At 39.6% G+C, this 20,903-nt stretch overlaps 1 protein-coding gene across 1 annotated transcript; it reads right to left on the bottom strand.

Annotated features, from left to right (window-relative positions):
- Nucleotides 1-602: 602 nt before the first annotated feature.
- srp68 (signal recognition particle 68) lies at nt 603-20,347 on the bottom strand. The gene is made up of 16 exons (XM_062997828.1): nt 20,237-20,347; nt 18,687-18,753; nt 16,913-17,026; nt 16,200-16,395; nt 15,988-16,070; nt 13,829-13,938; nt 12,826-12,908; nt 11,096-11,236; nt 9,166-9,264; nt 8,415-8,482; nt 7,808-7,961; nt 6,744-6,838; nt 6,373-6,502; nt 5,408-5,483; nt 5,185-5,237; nt 603-1,887 (listed from the first exon to the last, which is right to left on the bottom strand). Exons 1-16 carry the CDS (start codon nt 20,322-20,324, stop codon nt 1,660-1,662), a joined length of 1,785 nt encoding a protein of 594 aa, XP_062853898.1. The 5' UTR covers nt 20,325-20,347; the 3' UTR covers nt 603-1,659.
- Between the last annotated feature and the right edge of the window lie 556 nt (nt 20,348-20,903).

Raw genomic sequence — 20,903 nt, 5'->3', positions numbered from 1 at the left:
CTTTGAGCGGTTTAAAAAGGTGGAAATCAGATGGCGCTAAATCCGGACTATAAACTCTCTCTGTCTCTCAGACACATCAATTACTACTCCTCCCACAGTCAACGTTTCCAACCAAAATATAAATGTGTGGAAACAAGATCCCTCGTATATGCATTTCTTTTTTGGAAGTCAGTTTATTTTTTTTACCAGAATGCCATGTAGACCAGCCTAGAAAAGGTACATCCCCTGACTAACTCATATATTCTTGGTGCTTAAAAAGACACCTGAGCACTAAATTCCACCTGATGCTTTATATTTCTTCTCTTATGCCAGGACTGGCTCGTACTTCATTCTAACAAGCAGTAAAACATCTGAACAACTGGATTGAGACCAGTATTTCCATGTAGTCTTTCAGACAGGTCACATTCACACTTAACATGGCAAAGATACTAAGGTACGTCAATAAAAAGAGCCCATTTTTAACAGATAGAAAGCCAGGCCGTCATATTCTTATCTGAGGGAATAGGTTCTACTATATGTAGTGCAGATCTGAGGAAAACAGGAAACTATTAGAAAATCAGCTTATGTCAAATAGAAATAAACTAATGCATTTAGATCTTAAATACGGCAAGTTTAGCACAATCTTTATTTTTAATATTATTTTGGGTACTGGGTGTGGTTTTACACTGTTTTTATGGATGTGCAAATCCCAAATGGTTATCACTTTCAACATCCATGCACTACATGAGGTACATAATGCCTTCCACACTGTAGGGAGTAAACTACATAGCCAATATGAAGTCATTTAGGGTTTGCCCTGCAAGAAGGCTGCAGCTCTGACTGGTTAATCCAGTGATTCTGGAGTTTAAAGTGTAAACTAAAATCAAAGTAAGTTCTCTCTTCTGTAAAGATCTGTCAAAATTAAAAAAACAAGCCGTCTCTGACACTTCTCAGTCATGTGCAGTGTAGAAAGATGGAACCAGTATAGTGCCAAGAGCTTTCACATTGCTGAATAAATCATCTATTTAGGGCTATAACAGGTATAATAAATGTTTTGGTTGCAGGAATTAACACCCTGTGTTTCATGACGGTGGCATGTTAACAGAGCCAGAGATGAATCAGGGCTTACATTCTAAATTTGGACTACTAGTACAGTATTGTGTTGAGTCTATTGTGACTTGCTTACATTTGTAAAACTGGTTAACTGATATTCAAATCAAAAAAGGTTAAAACTGAAATCGAAATCAAATTATAATATATGCAAGCAGTATTCTTTCCCTGCTAAAAGAAAAAATGTGTGGACCCTGGAGCTTGGAATAGTCAAAAATTGCCCTAATCCTTGTGCCGTATATCCTTGCTGTCAAAAAATAAAATCCAACCAACGTGAGATCAAAATGAATGATCACACATCACTACTAGAAATATTACTGGTCATACAGAGCTACAGAAATGCACACTTTAGAATGTCCTAATTCAACCCAACTACCTTCCAATACAACTCACAGATGCTTTAATGAGGAGTCTATCAGTTATTTAAGGAATCAGGTAAACCCTAGAATGTGCAAATCTGTGCCTAAAGGTTTTCAAACGCATAACAGAACGGACAGGAAAGGAACGACTCCAAATGGAGTGCCGACTGCCTTCCAGCTCTCAGGTTTAAGGCTCGAACGAAGCCCGGGTTTAGCTGCCGAAGCCAAAGATGCCCTTGATGTAGCCGGTGAGGCCACCCTTGCCCTTTTGCTCCACCTTGTCGTCCAGCGGCGGAAACGTCACGTGGTTGAGGGCCAGGTCAAAGAACAGAGGTTTGCATGGGATAGGCTGAAATTCTGGTGGGAACTGCACCAGGTTGGGCTGCTTGCCCAGCAGGGATTGGTCGAGATTGAAGGTTTCCAGTCGCTCAGAAAGAGGCTGAGGGGAAAAACAAACAAAAAAAGAAATTAAGATGACAGGAAGAGCAGAAATGAACCTGTCTATGTCGTAGGTATTCATTTAAGTAATTTAACTGCATTTCTTTAGGTATTTGTGGTAGCCATGGTACTTCATGAATACATTAACAGTGGTACATTGATAATACTAATACTGTTATTCTGGTGTTAAACAAGCTGCATATGAAGTGAAGTTTTAGCAATAAACTCTATAGCAGTGTTCCCACACCACCGGGCTGCGATACTGGTCCGTGGGTCATTTATTGCCGGGCCGCACAGAAAAAATAAATAATTAGAGATCGCTACATCAGAGTGTTATTGTTTCTGATCACCCCTAGGTGAGCATCTCGGTGCAGCGAAAAAAGCTCATTTGTGAGTTGTACAGTTATTCTATTTTAAAAACCCCGCCCGGGCAGCACGGTGGCTCAGTGGGTAGCAATGTCGCCTTACAGCAAGAAGGTCCTGGGACTGTGAGGGGCTTTATCCCGCCCCTCATCTGAACAACAGGCCAATTGTTGTTCATGTGGCCGCTCAGCCTCGATACAATGTATTTAAGATTTCAGCTCTGGTGAACAGCGTGTGTTTTACCGCTGCGCCACCTGAGCGGCCACATTCATAGTTTTGTTTCCATTAGGCATAAATGTGTTTACTAAATCACGTATGAATTTATCTGTGTTTATGTTTGGAATTCCTTTTTTAATGTCCAGGTAGGTTTTCTGCGGGTACAGAATATGGATTGGTAACTCTAAACTATCCTTAGTTCTAAGTGTGTTTGTGATTCTAAGCAATTTCAGCAGTTAAATGACTTAATCTTGTAGCTCACAGTAGTAATTCAGATGCACTAATAATAAAACAATCTAAGGTAGTGTTAGTGTGTGTGTGTGTGTGTTAGCAGTAATTGATTTGAGAAAAGACAAGACAAAGACACTTGGTATCAGTACATTTGTGTGGGAGGGTGTTTGAAAGCTGCCTAAGATGCCACTTCAAGGTGTGTCCCTCACGGTTTCTATGCAGGTTAGCAACGACTTACTTGAACGTGTTATACTGACTGCATTTTAGTTTTCTTTAGTGTTTTTTTTTCTCCAAAACTTTATCTGCCCACCTGCATACAACCACTAAGTTATATTTACCAGATAGAAGTATTTTTAATTCTAGTGCTTAGAACTTATCAACCAACAAGGACACAATGATGCTGATATAAAGCAAATAAATGATTTTTTATTGTTTATACAGTTTTTCTTTCTCCCAATCTAATTGTATCCAGTCACCTAATTGTATCTCCTCTACTACTGCAGTAGCAAACTGCTTCTTTTCACCCACACATGGTGGATTTGCACAGGGATCAGTATCACGTACAGAAACTCACTGATTATTCAAGTCAGTGGATATTAACCCTCGCTTTAATCTTCCAATGTAGTCATTCCAATTCCTGACAGCGAATCTGCTGGTGCTAGCATGAACCCTGAACTGATCAAGGAGAGCAGGATCACCTTGATCACTTTTTATCACCTGGCAGTGTAAGATTCCCACACAGAGACAAGCCAAGCTAAGCTCTATGTGCCCCCCTATCCGCTCGTGTGCTGGATCAGTCCTGGAGATTGCATATTGCATCAGGAACAGACCCCTGTTTGACCACCTGTCCCTCAAACACGGCCAATTGTGTTTGGAGTGATCACAGAGCCACAGACCTGGTCAGGCATCCACACAAAGTGTTGTAGTAGCGTGTTAGACTCTTGATGACAAGGTGTGTCTAAAACTTAAATGGTAGTGTTATGCTACCAAAAAGGAAACTCATATTTCCTCAAGTTACATACTGCATCTCTGAATGGTACCCTGCTTATCATAACCATAGATCAAAAAAAAAAATGTTTTAATGAACATTAGCTCACTACATTCCTAGCTCAATGTAGTGAGATTTGTGATTTTCAGCTTGTTCAAAGACTTGTGTGACACATACTAAGCTTTGCTCAGTAACATTCCTCTGTTCACCACCTCTCACTCAAACTCAACAGGTCGTACAACACACTACAGACCAAACAATGCTAAATATTTGCATAGACTAGCATGAATTCCGCTGGGTATTGCAGATCTAGTATTGGTTTATGCCTAGTTCACACTACATGATTTTTGCCCTGATTTTCGCTCGCCGACTGGTCGCTGCTAGATTTGCCGGCTCAGAGGCAACTCCGATTAATTCCACTCAGATTAATTCAATTTTTTCTCTTTGCTTTTACACTGCACATCAGCGCACAAACACATTTTTATCGCTTATTGTTGATGTGCATTTTTTGACTTAGTATAGTTCAACTCCTCGTCACTTCTCGCGTGCGTTTTCGTGACCAAACGTAGTTTAGGAGACCATTCAGACTCATCTGTGATTCCTCCTGATGGTAAATTGTGTAGCGTGAAACCCCCAATCGCCAATCAGTCGTGTAGTGTAAAATACACAACGACTGAAAAGACTCCCGAGTGCAAGAGATCCAGTTGTGTAGTGTGAACTGTACAGCGATCTGAACAACTTGAAAGTCGTGTAGTGTGAAATTGGCATTAGCTGCTCGATCAGAATATCCTGAAGCTGGTCTCTGGTTCTGATATTGTTGTACTGCATTGAGCCTGTCAGGTCTGTGACCAGCTACACTAAAGAACAACAATAACTTGGGTTTTTAATGTTTTCGTTTAAGGTTTAATGCAATAAATGTGCAATGTTTTGCTGCAGCTTTATCCTGCACAGGACTGCAGTGGGTCTGGGCGCAATGCAGTACAAACTCTGAACAGGAGTCCCCCCCCCCCATACAAAAATGTTAAAGTGACAAAGCAGGTAATCATGTCTGTAGGTAGGAGCCCGACTGGCCAACAGCACCATTGGGATTGAAAGGGGTAGTGGGCTAACAGAATTTATGAGTAGTCAGGATCAGCTATTAAAGTTGCCTCTTCATAATTAGTCATGACTAAATGTCTGATTTCACAAATCAAATGGCCACAAAAAAACAAATCTTTTCAGCTTTTTACTCAAATACTCTGTATTCTGGGGGTGTGGGGGGTATTTATTTCTATACAACTGTTAAATTGTGTGCGTTTACTTTTCATGTTGAGGCAACACCGGACTTTGGAACCAAGGGTAATTTTATAGAATTCCAGGAGTTTTCCAAGTAGGGTTGGACCTAAAATTAGACGCTGGCTAGTGCAGCATGTCATTTTTATCAAGCAGGTAAAACGACTCCAATCTGTTTAGTGCACAGGTTTGAAAGTGAGCTTGAGTGAAAGCTTTACAGTCTCTTACCTTGTTGTCTTTGACCTGCTGCTGAGCAGGAGCTTCAGCCACTTCCTCTTTATCTACAGAAACACATACACCATCACTGTACCATTCACAGAATGAGTCATGCCTCACCAACCTCTATTTAGCCTACTAATAACCCTTATTTAACTACAGACTGAATGCTGATCTGCTTCTTTCGGGAGGCGCCTGTAATGGAAACAAAAAACCTGCAAAAATGAGGACCCACCCAAGATGGCGGCCGCTTGAAGAGAATATTTCTCAGAATTAACCTCTGCGATAAGTTCTTGGACAGCCGGAAGATCCTTATGGGAGGGAAAGAGAGAGAGAGAGAGAAAGAGAGAGAGAGAGAGAGAGCAGTAAGGCAATTAAATTCTTATCTTACAACATCCACATTGAAAGAGTAGAAAAATCTGAGAGCTATCAACAACTGTCAATCAGGCATTATTTTACTATTCATTCATTTATTGTGCTGGCTCTACTATAGCACATTGCAACTGGGCTGGCTTCTTTAATTCACTTGAATACAAAGACGAACAGAAACCAAAGTACTTCATAAAGCACTGAGCAGCTAGATAAGCAGATGTGTGCGCATGACCATTTTGTGCATTTTAACACAAAATTTTTGGTGCACTGGTAAATCATGCTAGTCCACTATGCCTGGGATCAAGGGTTCAAATCCCCAGCTGTGCTGCTACAGACACGAATGGCTTGGTCTGAGGGGAAGTGGCCCCGCAATGGTTTGGCATCCAGGAAGTGTTATCGCATTATGCCCAGTGACTCTAGGAAACCAGACTCACCGCGGCCCTGATATTCATGATTAGGAGCCGAATATCATTGTTTTGATGCTACAACAGCCGTTCTAAAGACAACACCAGCTGTTAATAATAATATGGAACTGATGATACAGCTGACACAGGGACACGAAAGCACATTGTGTATGAAGTTTACCAGCTTTTTTATTCAACTTGAACCAACATTTTAAAAAAATGCCTGGGCTGGACAAGAATGATCAGGATTCACTGATTCACTGAAATATTTTTGATTGTGGATAATGACATGGCAACAAATTTGCTGTTCGATGTGATAGAAATTTAAAGGATTCTTTTTAAAGGTCTTTTAAAGGATTATGTACCATATCATTAAGAATGTAAAATAAAAGATCTGTTTTTAAATCATCCTTAAATCCAGTACCTTAAGACTGTTGTTTAGATTTTTGGCCTTGGATTGGACCTCACGGGCATACTTCAGTACCCTCTCATACAGAACCAGTGCCTCACTCCACTTCTTCACCAGTACGTACGAGTGAGCGATGTAGAAACACCTACAAAGAGACAGGATGGGACAGAGACAGGTAAGGAATGCTTTACAAATGTAAAAAAAATTTACCTTAGAGAGTCACTTTTTTCTTTTTTTCTTTTAACAATGTCAGAAATGTCAGCTGTGGTGAGGACAGAGGTTAAGGCTAGATTACACTGGGAGGGTGTGTCAGTACTAAGAGATTAGGTTGAACTGGGTACAGCTGAGCATTCATGCATGCAAGTCAGTCTCTCTCTCACACACACCTGTAAGCTTTGTAGACCAGTGTTTTAAGGGCCACCTCCTTCTGGAAGGCATGGTCTTCTTCCAAACCCTGTAGTGTTGACAGCTCTGCCAGACTCTGCCAATACACAGGAGAAAAAATGTGAAAGATTAGGTGGGGGGAAAAAAACCAAGAATGACTTGCTTAAATAGGTATTTGTGGATTCCCAAGTTTATATTTATTTGGGTTTTCTTTACACCATGTTTAATACGTGTCATATAATGGCAAAATAGGTCAGTTTAATTCCTATGTTTTTTAAAATAATTACTTAAGGCATTTCACAAGGTTTAACCGGCACTTTATCACTTTATTTACAGAGCTTCAGACTGTACCATATAAAGTTCAAACCCCATCAGTCAAACTTTCCAAAATCTTCATGATTAAAAAATTTCAGAGGTATTTATTTCAGTCTGTTGATAGGTCAAAAAGTTAAAAAGTCTGTTTGCAGCTAGATACTTGGGACCTCACTGAGACTGCACCTTCCATTGGCTAGGCTGTTTCAGACATAAGCCAATCTGGTCCATGCAGCCACCCAACTGGCAGATAGCAGCACTGTTATTAGAATTCTGGATGCCTGAGGTAGTGGCCTAGCATACTTTCCCACTGTATAAATTGAAGTAAAATGCTATTTGACATTTGTTTACTGTAGATGAACCAATGTATTAAAAACAACAAATATGAAGTTTATACCAGACTGTAAATGATCTTATTAAGAGAGCAATATTAAAACACTGACATAACAGAACACAGACCTAACACTTAAATATCTAATCTTTTAAACATTAGTTTGCATTTTTTAATAATATCAAGGTGTTTGAACCATATACAGGTCTGTTCATTTAGACAGTAGTTATTCTAAGATTTTCTGACAGAGTAGCACTGAAAAACACTAAACGATTTCACCTTCATAAAGCATATTGCACATATTCTCATGTCATTTCCTGCTGAGAGTGGACTCGCTAGCCCTCTGATGCTAGTGTACATTAAAGCAAATTAAACTGAAGCTAATCTTTTGCAGATGTTGGGGGGGTTAGCGCACGTGTGTACCTGCAGAATAATATCATAGAGGCGAATCAGGTCTTGTGGTCGGGGTCCTCTCTTGTACTCGTCATTCTGTGGTTCCTTCAGTTTGGCCTGCAGTGCATGTGCCATGCTCTCGTTCCTTTTCACTACTGTCCACAGCTTAATGTAGGTCAGGTAGCTACAGACATATACACATTGTATATTAATTAGAAGGTCGGTGTTAGGTCAATGTGGTGTAAAAAATATCCATCATTAAGAACAGTAATGACACACAAAACACTGTGTAATATAACTAAGATTTCTGAAACACACATTGTGAAAGCCCCCCCGGGTCTAAACACACTGTCATCTACATGGTATGACCAGCTATTAGAGTTTATACGGCAATGGCAAATTTCTTCATGATACATTATTGTTCCATTATTAGTATACTGAATAATAGGCTGAAATAGTGTGATTAATATTGTATGTAAAGCAATAATCCATGTACAATTCAAAGATAAAAACAAAAAAGAGAAGTGTTAGAGATTTTATTTAGTTCCTCATTAAAATATTATTAGTTTTTAAAAGGGCCAAAGTTCAGTGCTTAGTGAATAATGTGTATTACTAATATTTATACACATGCACTAACCTGTGCAGGTACTGCAGATTGGAAGCTTTTCCACTTTCAGCATTGTCTGCAGCCTTCTCTCTCTGTTTCTGTTCGGGATTAAAGACACAAACAAAAATAATATAAATAGTAATAATAATAAAATTATACATTCATTCATTGGGCCACCAAATGTCTGAGACCACTAGTCAAAAAATATTCGCAAAAACAATTTCACATTCAACATATTTTGACTAAACAGTTGAATCTTTAAAAAAAAATGTATATTGTAATGTAATGTATATACTGTATATCTGTTAGTATTTGGTACAGCAGTATTAATGTAAACAAGCTTCTACTGAGTAGATCAAACCCACAAGTGTTGTCTTTAATAGAAAGAATAACTCCTGAAATCTGACCTTTTTCACAAAAGAACTGACATTCTCAATTGCACAAATAGGTTTACTTCATTTTCAGATATGCAAAATGTAAAAAAAAAAAAAATTTTTATATTTAACTGTTCACTTAAGTTATGCTCATAAGATTTATAATAATAAACAACAAAAGAAAAATGCAAAATAGGAGCATTTTCACTAGTGCTCTTAAGACTTTCGGCTCCCTCTATAAAAACATACAGTGGATATTAAAAAGTCTTACATCTTGGTCTCATTTTTTACATCACAAAAACTGACATTATAAAGGGGCGTGTAGACTTTTTATATCGACTATATATACGATCATTACACATTTAATATTATGTACACATGCTTTGGAAAGGGAAAAGTGTCCCTACCACATCAGTCCTTAGCTCTTCTTTTACAGCCTGGATGGTGTCTCTACATTCAGCCAGCAGGGTCTCATACAGGCGCTCTTTCGTCTCCTCGTTGGCTGCCTAATAGAAAAATATACCCATTAGACAAACTACTTGATGATTCAAAGCATGGTCAATTGCTACTGAGCTACATAGGAGCCTTATTAACACTGCTCTCTAAATTGAAGGGCAAGTTGTTGCCTAGTGGTTAAGATACTGGGCTTGTAATCAGAAGGTCGTTGGTTGAAGCCCCACCACTGTCAGGTTGCTGCTTGAGCAAGGCCCTTAACCCTCAATTGCTCAGAGTGTAGCTGTAATGTAAGTCGCTTTGGATATAGGTGTCTGGGTAATGCCAAAAATGTAAAGGTAAATGTGCTAAAGCTTGGGTATTGGGTAAGACACTAGCACCTGAGCAAACAGCAGCAGAAGTGTGAATGTAGATTTGTAAAATATATGGCAAAACATTGTTTTATATCACCCAGCCCCAATGAACACAAAAGTTTAAACCTCATGGTCAAATTCAGCATGTTTAGAAAAAGGCAAGCTGAATGGCATTGGTACAAATGCACGCAACCAAACAAAATGTATGTGGAAGCTACACTCTCACGCCCACACATAGCCACCAGAACAGGTTTGGTCCCACTCCAAGCAAAGCATTCATTAAAAGGTGACAATGTGTAGAAAACCCGGAATGCTACTGTGATAGCATGTGTGAGACTGGTAGTAGTATATATTGGGGTTGTGTATGGTGTTGGTTCTAGTTTACATTGTAGTAGTGCCTGTAATGCTGGTATGAGTGTATCACAGCAGCACACATAGAGTTGGTACGTCCTTAATGTTGTAGTGTGTGTGTGTGGCGCCAGTACAAGGTTATGAGGCAAATGGTAGGGTCTCTGTTTTTTTTTTTTTTTTAAACTCAGTCACGATCTTCACTATAGGATCACCTCTATGGGCTGGGGATTTTTGATTGGTGCACAACTTTCATTAACACTAGGGTGAAAATGTTTAGAACATAATATGTATCTGTCAGTAACTGTAAACCTACATAACGCTTCAATATGGCAAAATTCTAAAAAAAAAATTTTTGAAACGCCGTATAAACTGACAACTCAAAAATCTGAAACAAAATATATTATTAAGTCTATTAAAGCAGGAGGAAATGTGCTATCCCACACAACAGAAAAAAGACACACGAGAATAACATGGGCATGGAACTACCACCCAAGAAACTGTATTGGAAAAATAATTAGGCCTTACAGTAAAAAAGTGATAATGACACAAACACCCTAGGAGGTTGCATTCAGGCGTGTCCCAAATCCACCTAGGTAACACCTCACAACAGCAACACAAAAACTGGGGGAACCAGTTCCTTCGTCACATTTTATGGAAAATCACAGCTGTAAGAACCTGTTTATTTCAGGAGTCTGTGTCATCCTAATAAATTTGATTTTTTTTTAAGGGCCAAAAACACACTATAATGGACTGCATGCTTTATGTGCATAGTTAATCACAGTTCAGCTCGGTGTGTGATGTGCAGTGTGAGAGAGTGCAATGTGCAGAATGCAGTGGCAGGACAGCATGCTTTAGGCCCAAGGAGTGGCACGGGTGTGGTAGATACTATCCTACACCCACAATCACAATCACATACCAAAGCAGGGCCAAAACATCAGTGTGGCAAAGAGCGCCCCCAACTGGAGGAAAGGTGAGAACATTGTTAAACTACAGCGTTCTGAAAACCAGTGGGTGTGGTTAGCATTTGCCTCTATTTATGTTAGTGGGGTCAGTGATGCTGTAAAGTACAAGATGTAATGACAGAACCCAGCCCATTCAAAGAAAAAAAAATTAAGTCAGTGACCTGCACTGCAAATGTAATGTGACAAACTAATAGAAAATGGTCGAGCTGTTGCCTCACCTGTGCGATGGCAGCCTCGTTGTCTGCCAGCCCCAGCAAGAAGATCCTGGCTTTATCGTTCTTTACGGGTACTGAACGACCTCTCCATTCCACCTCACTCATTGTTGCAGCCTGCTTTGCCCTTGTCTGTGTAATCAAAGCCTGAAAAAGACACAAATATGCATTTTAAAATTTAAATGTTTAACATACTCACTTATATAACCTAAGAAATCTAACTACCTGATACAGCAACTGAAATATTATATTTCATACTTATTTTATTTGGTTTGCATACAAAGCCATACTTTTAGCAAAGAACTATAGTATTTATTTATTTATTAGGATTTTAACGTCATGTTTAACACACTTTTTGGTTACATTCATGACAGAAACAGTAGTTACTCGTTACACAAGATTCATCAGTTCACGTTTAATGTCATGGACAATTTTGTGTCTCCAATTCACCTCACTTGCATGTCTTTGGACTGTGGGAGGAAACCAGAGCTCATGGAGGAATGCAAACTCCACACTGGGAATCAAACCCAGGACCTTCTTGCTGTGAGGCGACAGTGCTACCCACTGAGCCAAGTGAAATTCCCAAAGTCTCCTCTGTACAGCTACATGTAACAGGTTTTTTTACTTTAATCACATTTTGAAAAGCAAGATTTTGAGCTGGAATTTTGAGCTGGCTCATTAAGCAAATATTCTAGATTAGCACCACCACCGAAAGACCAAGCTGTCCAGTTTGAATATCAGCAGTGCTACCAGCCAGTCCTGACAGACACAGACGATCATGTCTGAGGAAGGAAGGGTGTTTGCTGGGGCGTCAAAACAAGTGGATTGGGTGAGGTAGTATGATTACAGCATCTATACTGTTGCATTAGAGAGTACATAGCTGTTTGTGTCTGTTGAGCGCTATTCTCAATGCAGCAGACACAGCATTCTATTTTTAGTGGCTATGCTTTCAGAAGTACAAATCTGCATCAGTCTTACAGGCAGGTCCTTGAGTATGAGTCTCAGTTGTGGCACCTGACTGGCAGCACAGTGAACAGAAAGAAAGATCTGGAGAATTTGGAAACAAAAGTTTCACAAGGGCAGGACCAAACTTAATTGATGCCCTTTCTTTGAGCTCTATTTTTAGGAGACAGGGATTTGCTTAATTCTGTGATTCTAACCGCACCCTACTGTACTAAACAGAACATCTAATTAGTAACTAGCATGTCTGAATAATGTACGGTTACACAATTTAGATACAAGCTGTCTTAGAGAGCACAGTTTAGTAATTTCTCAGCTCAGACACACCTGATACCAGGAAAAGGACCAAACTGTGCTGGAGAACAGCACTCAAGTACCAAAACTATGCGTCCCCAGTTTAAAGGATCTGACAAATGTCTTGCAGCGTCCTCTAGCGGTGTGTAGAAAAACTACATCACTGCTTGCCTATTTCTACAAAAGGTACGGAATCTCATCTTTAACATGAACCATGCTTGAAGCATCGAGTTGTTAAATAAGTTATTTAAGCTTTGTTATTTGTTATCCCCTCCAAATCCCTCTTCCCAGGAGCCTTCTACTACCTCATATTTAACTTTTCACCACTGGACTAGATTGTATAAATCTATCCTATTTTTTTCCCCATGTTTGAGAAGAGCACACTGAATATTATTGTACTTGTAGAATGACAAGAAAGGTATTCATATTTGTATGAAATACAAATAAAAACTAAATTCATCAGTGATAGCACAAGTTCTAACCTCAAGTTTCTCAGCCATCATGCCGCCACCACCTCCGGCACTGAGCCTCATCTGCATCAGGTCATTTATAGCATTTTGGTCACCTACAGAAAATTGCCATGGTTAGTGTCAGTTTAAAATGTAGCATCACGTCTTAATTATTGAATTAAGCCACAAATTAGAAAACCAGGAGCAACATACAGACCTGCTAGCATCTGAAAAATACAATACAGCACAAAATACAGTATAAAATACACCGATCGGGCAATACATTACGACCACTTTCCTAATATTGTGTGGGTCCCCCTTTTGCTGCCAAAACAGCCCTGGCCCATCGAGGTATGGAGTCCGACACCTTTCTATCAGAACCAGCATGAACTTCTTCAGCAGCTCGTCTGTTGGATCGGACCACACGGGACAGCCTTTGCTCTCCACGTGCATCAATTAGCCTTGGCCGCCCATGCCCCTGTCGCTGGTTTACCACTGTTCCTTCTTTGGACCACTTTTGATAGATACTGACCACTGCAGACCGGGAACACCCCACAAGAGCTGTGGTTTTGGAGATGCTCTGACCTAGTCGTCTAGCCATCACAATTTGGCCCTTGTCAAACTCGCTCAAATCCTTACGCTTGTCCATTTTTAATGCTTCTAACACATCAACTTTGAGGATAAAATCTTCACTTGCTGCCTAATATGTCCCACCCACTAACAGGTGTCGTGATGAAGAGATAATCAGTGTTATTCACTTCACCCGTCAGTGGTCATAATGTTATGCCTCGTCAGTGTATGCTTAGATTTGATTCATTAGCCCTAGCTGAAAAAACCAAGTGCCTCCAGGTAAGTCCAATCTTTTATATATACATAAAACATTCAAGCTAAAAGCACTTATGATCAAGTGCTTCATTATGATCAAGATTGAACTCAAATAAATAAATGAACAATATTCACACAAAATTACTTATTGAGTATCGCAGTAGCATTATTAGTATTGGTAGTGTTATGAACAACAAGATAAAATTCTCACCGATATTATAAGCACAGTAGCGGATGTTGGGCGAGATCTCCTCCACTCTTTGGTGATAGAGAACAGCTTGCTCTTCAGTAAAAGCATTTGCCAGATTCTCATAGATCGTCCTAAAAGATTTCATGAAATGGTGTGTAAATGGCACATCTTAACATTACTCCAGTTGTAGGAAGGATTTTTTTTTTTTTTTTTTTTTTTTTTTTTTTTTTTTTGTCATATCATGTCTATGGCTTTTTACATTACAGCCAGATGGTTTCCCTAAATAGCCTACTTTTGTTATAATCCTAAGCGTTCACAGTATGTACACGATCATGTATCAGTTCTATATGAGTAGGGCCCTACCAGAGCGGTAGAGAGAACAGAGTGGCGACACTCCCATAGGGAACCGTTGGAAAGGGGGCGGGACATTTTTTCTGCGCAGCTTCCGGGTTGTGGAGCTCTGTATAGTTCCAAACAACCCATAGAGCCCCATTCATTTCCACTACTTATCAAACATTTTTAGCTGTATGTTGCTTTGTTTTAAAAAAATAATGAATTTAATGTCATTAATATACTTAATACTGTTATTGTTTAGCATTTGCTCAGCACTAAATGTTACATGTTTATCTTAATTAATAGGTATAACCCAATTTAGCTTAGTCAGTTAAGCTTAATTAATGACACACGAGTCTTTTCACCTAAAATGAGTTGATTAATCAAGAGTCTTGTTACAGAAATGATCATAAAACATTAGAACCACAATAAATCATTATACTTTTACTTTCATACTTAAGTACATTTGAAGGTAAATTTAGTTTAGTACTTTAGTGGAGGTAAAGAGTATTTTTACTTTTACTACTACTTTTACTGGAGTAATATGTTACCTTGGATATCTCTACTTTAACTCAACTAAATGGTTTGTGTACCTTGTCCACCACTTACATTAGACAAAATGAACTAGTGCATATTCATAATGAATTCATTAATGTATTACATGTAGGAATCAATGATTAATCACTCATGAAATAAGAGATGAATGAATGCTTTTTCATGTACCTGCACTATAATGTTTTTGGTACGGTAATGTGTTTATCAATCTGTTCATTCAGTGCAGGTAAACCTTATGAATCCAGCACATGACTTAGTGTTTAGCCAAAATGATTATTATTATGAATCCTCAGGAAAGTGAAGGGAGATTAGTTTATGCAAAAAACAAAACATAAAAAACTTTAATGTCTATACTGTATATTGTCTCTACTACTTAATGATATCGCATTATGTAATGTATGCTATTATAATGTACTGTGTGTTAACAAGAACGACCTATTAACAAGTCATTATAAACATCAATCTTCCACTTTATATACCAAATTGACATTAAAGCAGATGCAGTAAATGTAAACGCAGTTGAAAATACCCAGAAATTGTACAAATGTTTATTATTTGCCGTTTAATATTTCATTTACTGCTGCCTGTCCCATTTGAGAACATGACAGCGCCGGGTTTGTTTGGAACTATTGAGGGTTACATGAACCACGTGACCGCGTAGCGGCGAGATCAAGGAGTGTCGCAACTCTCTCTATCTACGGCTCTGGGCCCTACTAAATTGTGCTTAATTTCACAGCAGTCATTAAATAACACTCTATAACACATAAATTGAATGATAAAATAAATGGAAGCTACAATACACAGCACAGTTTTCCTTAATAGTTGGATGTAAACCTAGAACATTCAGTGACTGTCTCAAAGACTTAACTAACTAACTAAATTGCAATAGGACCACATCATATTGCACCTCATAATTCATACACAACTCGGTACACACAAACCTTAAATTTTAAATTTCACAGTTAATTGAATATTACACAGGAAATTTTCAAGGCTGTGAATTAGGTAGGGCCTTATTTATAAGTGATTTGACATTTGTTGCGGTTGTGAATCCCATTTTTTTTATTTGGTCTGCTGCACAGAGCATTGTAAGATAATATACTTCACTGTCAAAGTGGTTCTACAGGATCAGCACAAAGGTGCCACCTCTCCTCCACGCAGGAACTTGTGGGTGAGCCCTGTGTGCTCTACGCAGCACCGTGTGAATATTATTTGTTCCCACAGGCTGTTTCCTCAGCTGTGTTGGTTGCTTATTTACGATTGGGTTAGTGATAAGACAGAATTACACTCACTTGCACTTATTGAAGGCCTCCATGGCAGCTTTCCACTCCTGCAGCTCAAACTGCACCATACCAGTCAGGTAGGCAGAGTACGCCTGGAACAAAACCATCACATAACACAGTACATTTGTGCTTAGTACCCAAATAAGCATGCATGCATGAAAGGAGTTTAAGGCTAACATTGTTTTGGTTGGAAACACATCTGTATTAACAGTAAGAGCTACCTGAGCCTCGAGTTTGGTCTTGGCATCGACCCGTGGGCTCTCACAGAGCTTTTCCAGGTGCTCTCCATGCTTGGCTGCTTTGCGCAGACGTGCCATTAGATGAAAGCGTTTTCTTGGCTCAGTGTTGGCTTCTTGTTTCAGCTGCATAGAGTAGCTCCACGCCCGCTCTGCCTCCATCACCACCAGCAACAAGTGCCTGGGAAAGGATAAAGGACAAGATGTGAGACCGAGTCAATGACAGTTTCTCTTACAAATTATATAGTGGAGTACAACAGTAAATAACAATAAGGGAGTTTTGGATACATTTGCAGTGCACGTTTAATATGTATTCTTTTTATAAGCAGACTGTGTGTAGCCTCCTTAATATTCACGTTCCCCTTTTGTAACATCTTTGTCAGAGGCTACTGAAATGAGCAGCCCAGGGGCCAAATCTGTTACTTGACAAATTTTACTGGCCTGTAGAATTAGTTCTTACAAGCTGATTAAATGATTTACATTTTTTGCATCAGTCGGTATTGTGGTAATCAGAAAAATGTCTAATTTGTCACATTTAAATGTTTCAGATATTCCAACACATTTTAAGAAAAGATAAAGATAACACAAGTAAACACAAAATGCAACTTTTAAATAATAATATAACAGCACTTTAGGGTCATACCAAACTAACAGAGTGGCTATTTTAAGCATTCGAAGCTAAATTCCCTGATACCTACCTGTTGTCTGATAGAATCTCCACAGTGACCTTTTTGCCATTAAACTTGTGCCGGTTGCCCATTTTGAAGCCCAGTGTTTTGCGCAGGCGGCGCAGCCTTCGGGAGCAATATCCCCTGAGAAAATGATAGAAAAAAAATAGGCAAACATGAACCATCTGTAAATGCTCTGAATGCAGCTACAGTGTATCACAAAAGTGAGTACACCCCTCACATTTCTGCAAATATTTCATTATATCTTTTCATGGGACAACACTATAGAAATGAAACTTGGATATAACTTAGAGTAGTCAGTGTACAGCTTGTATAGCAGTGTAGATTTACTGTCTTCTGAAAATAACTCAACACACAGCCATTAATGTCTAAATGGCTGGCAACATAAGTGAGTACACCCCACAGTGAACATGTCCAAATTGTGCCCAAAGTGTCAATATTTTGTGTGACCACCATTATTATCCAGCACTGCCTTAACCCTCCTGGGCATGGAATTCACCAGAGCTGCACAGGTTGCTACTGGAATCCTCTTCCACTCCTCCATGATGACATCACGGAGCTGGTGGATGTTAGACACCTTGAACTCCTCCACCTTCCACTTGAGGATGTGCCACAGGTGCTCAATTGGGTTTAGTCCATCACCTTTACCTTCAGCTTCCTCAGCAAGGCAGTTGTCATCTTGGAGGTTGTGTTTGGGGTCGTTATCCTGTTGGAAAACTGCCATGAGGCCCAGTTTTCGAAGGGAGGGGATCATGCTCTGTTTCAGAATGTCACAGTACATGTTGGAATTCATGTTTCCCTCAATGAACTGCAGCTCCCCAGTGCCAGCAACACTCATGCAGCCCAAGACCATGATGCTACCACCACCATGCTTGACTGTAGGCAAGATACAGTTGTCTTGGTACTTCTCACCAGAGCGCCGCCACACATGCTGGACACCATCTGAGCCAAACAAGTTTATCTTGGTCTCGTCAGACCACAGGGCATTCCAGTAATCCATGTTCTTGGACTGCTTGTCTTCAGCAAACTGTTTGCGGACTTTCTTGTGCGTCAGCTTCCTTCTGGGATGACGACCATGCAGACCGAGTTGATGCAGTGTGCGGCGTATGGTCTGAGCACTGACAGGCTGACCTCCCACGTCTTCAACCTCTGCAGCAATGCTGGCAGCACTCATGTGTCTATTTTTTAAAGCCAACCTCTGGATATGACGCCAAACACGTGGACTCAACTTCTTTGGTCGACCCTGGCGAAGCCTGTTCCGAGTGGAACCTGTCCTGGAAAACCGCTGTATGACCTTGGCCACCATGCTGTAGCTCTTCTTATAGCCCAGGCCATTTTTGTGGAGAGCAACAATTCTATTTCTCACATCCTCAGAGAGTTCTTTGCCATGAGGTGCCATGTTGAATATCCAGTGGCCAGTATGAGAGAATTGTACCCAAAACACCAAATTTAACAGCCCTGCTCCCCATTTACACCTGGGACCTTGACACATGACACCAGGGAGGGACAACGACACATTTGGGCACAATTTGGACATGTTCACTGTGGGGTGTACTCACTTATGTTGCCAGCTATTTAGACATTAATGGCTGTGTGTTGAGTTATTTTCAGAAGACAGTAAATCTACACTGCTATACAAGCTGTACACTGACTACTCTAAGCTATATCCAAGTTTCATGTCTATAGTGTTGTCCCATGAAAAGATATAATGAAATATTTGCAGAAATGTGAGGGGTGTACTCACTTTTGTGATACACTGTATATGCCTGGCTCAGCTTATTACCTGTAGCGCTGGTAATCTCCATGTCTCAGTCCATGCTGCTGCTGAGAATCTTTTATTATTTGGAGGACTGGGGAAAAAGTGTTAAGAAATATCCAAGAACAGTGATCAATTCCTATGGCCATATGGCTACATTTGGGGCTAATGACTAATTACCATATCCTAATGCGCAATACATGAGATTTAATTTAAGACGTGGTTATTCAAACAATCCATTCAGAGAGGAGAGAAACAAGACTTTTGAAATGAATCTTGTTTCTTCATCAGGAACAGTAATAACTGAGTGGGTAGAGCGCTAAGCTAACAGTCAAAAGGTTGTGGGTATGAATCCTGGCTTTACCAAGCAGCCATTGTTGGGCACTTGAAGTAATACTAAAACATATTGATTATTGGGCTGCAGTGTGACTCTGAAACTTGTGGCCACAATAAGGCTAATATTCATAATCTGATTTTCTTCCGTGCTCTACGAAAACACACAAAAATATCTAAAGTATCTCTTTTAGCTAAAACATGATATTCACCACAACCTGTTTGTATACTTAAATATACATAAATGGATATTACAGTATTACATGATTAAAAGTAGTAAAAGGAATGGTAACTGTCTTAAGAGTTAATGGTTGTACACAATGTACATTTACATTTTCATCATTTAGCAGACGCTTTTAGTCAAAGCAACTTACAGTACTGTTACAGCATACTGTCTAAGCAATTGAGGGTTCAGGGCCTTCCTCAAGGGCCCATCAGTGGCAACCTAGCAGTGGTGGGGCTTGAACCAGCAACCTTTTGATTACTAGTCCAATAACTTAACCACTGGGCTACAACTGCCCCTGTACAACACGTTTGCTTAATCTTTGTACAGAGCTACTTTAAAGATACACTGTTTATCAGTATACTGGTTTAGTGTAAATACTGCAAACCCATATTTGTGTAATATGATGACAAGTGTGTATTTATCATGTGAGAAACTTCAAATGTTAAAAAGCAACAGCATTTTCCTAACAGCTTTACTTTTAACAGGCTAAAACACAGCCAAATTAGTTTTAAGAAAAAGCCACAGAACAACAACATTTAGAATAAAACAACTAAGTCTTTTGAAATGAAACTATTAAGTGTGTTGTTTAGGGTTTCGAAAATAAATTAAAAAGGTTAGGGTGCCAGGGTTTTATACAGAGCAGCTGTTTAAGGAAGACACTACTTATATATAGAATAAACACAATTAAAATGCTTTAAATTTGTCTTATATCGTTATATTTTAAAAACCTTCTTTGATTAAAATGAATTAAAGCAACACTTCATACTCTATTTATACATTAAAATGACACGTATGCCTACAACGAAATCACACCGTATCCCAATTACTCACTCCGAGCACTAGATAGGGGGCATGAGTCTCCCCTATTTACAGTCTACTTAGTGCGCCTTAATAGGGAATATGAAGTAAATTGCAACACAGCCGCAGGCATGCAGGATCGCTTGTAAGCTAAGCTAATAGAAGAAACAACACAAATCCTCCACCTAAATAACAAACATACTAGACCTATAAAGGATACTTTCTAGAGCGATTCCCGCATCCGTCGAGTTCTCTTTATTCTCCTCCATCGAAGCTGCTTTCACTTCATTTAGCTTCTCCGAGGTCATTTTTATTCACCAAGCTAATTCACGTCTCGTCAAATGAGGGAGGGTGTAAAACTCTTCACCCGGAAATACACCATAAACGCAAAGGCGGAGCTAAGGGCTGCGTCTCAATCCTAAGCACTACTACGACGTATGCTGATTTAGACGCAGCCCTTAAAATAGCCATACGTATACAGAGGAGCCTACACTTCAATATTGCCCTTTTTATATATTCCACTTTGTTGGGTTGACTTGGGTAGGCTTTCTACAAGATTTTGAAGTGTGTCTGTGAGCATTTTGCCCATTCATTCAGCATTTATGAGATAAGACTCTGATGTTGGACATGAGGGCCTTTCTCGCAACCTCCATTCTAGTTTTTCTCAAAGGGTTTTTTATGGGGTTGAAGTTAGGGGTCTGTGCAGGCCAGTCAAGTTATTTCACACCAAATTCACCCAACCATGCCTTTATGGACCTTGCTTTGTGCACTTGATGGTCGTGCTGGAACAGAAAAGGGCCTTCCCCAAACTCTTCAGAGTCTAATCTCACAAATGCTGAATGAATGGGCAAAATACTCCCAGACACACTTTAAAATCTTCCCACGAA

The sequence above is a fragment of the Trichomycterus rosablanca genome, chromosome 6, assembly GCF_030014385.1.
Source record: "Trichomycterus rosablanca isolate fTriRos1 chromosome 6, fTriRos1.hap1, whole genome shotgun sequence".
In the NCBI taxonomy this organism is placed as follows: Eukaryota; Metazoa; Chordata; class Actinopteri; order Siluriformes; family Trichomycteridae; genus Trichomycterus; species Trichomycterus rosablanca.
Note: the sequence above shows the minus strand (reverse complement) of the source record. Positions and strands in the feature narration are given on the sequence as shown.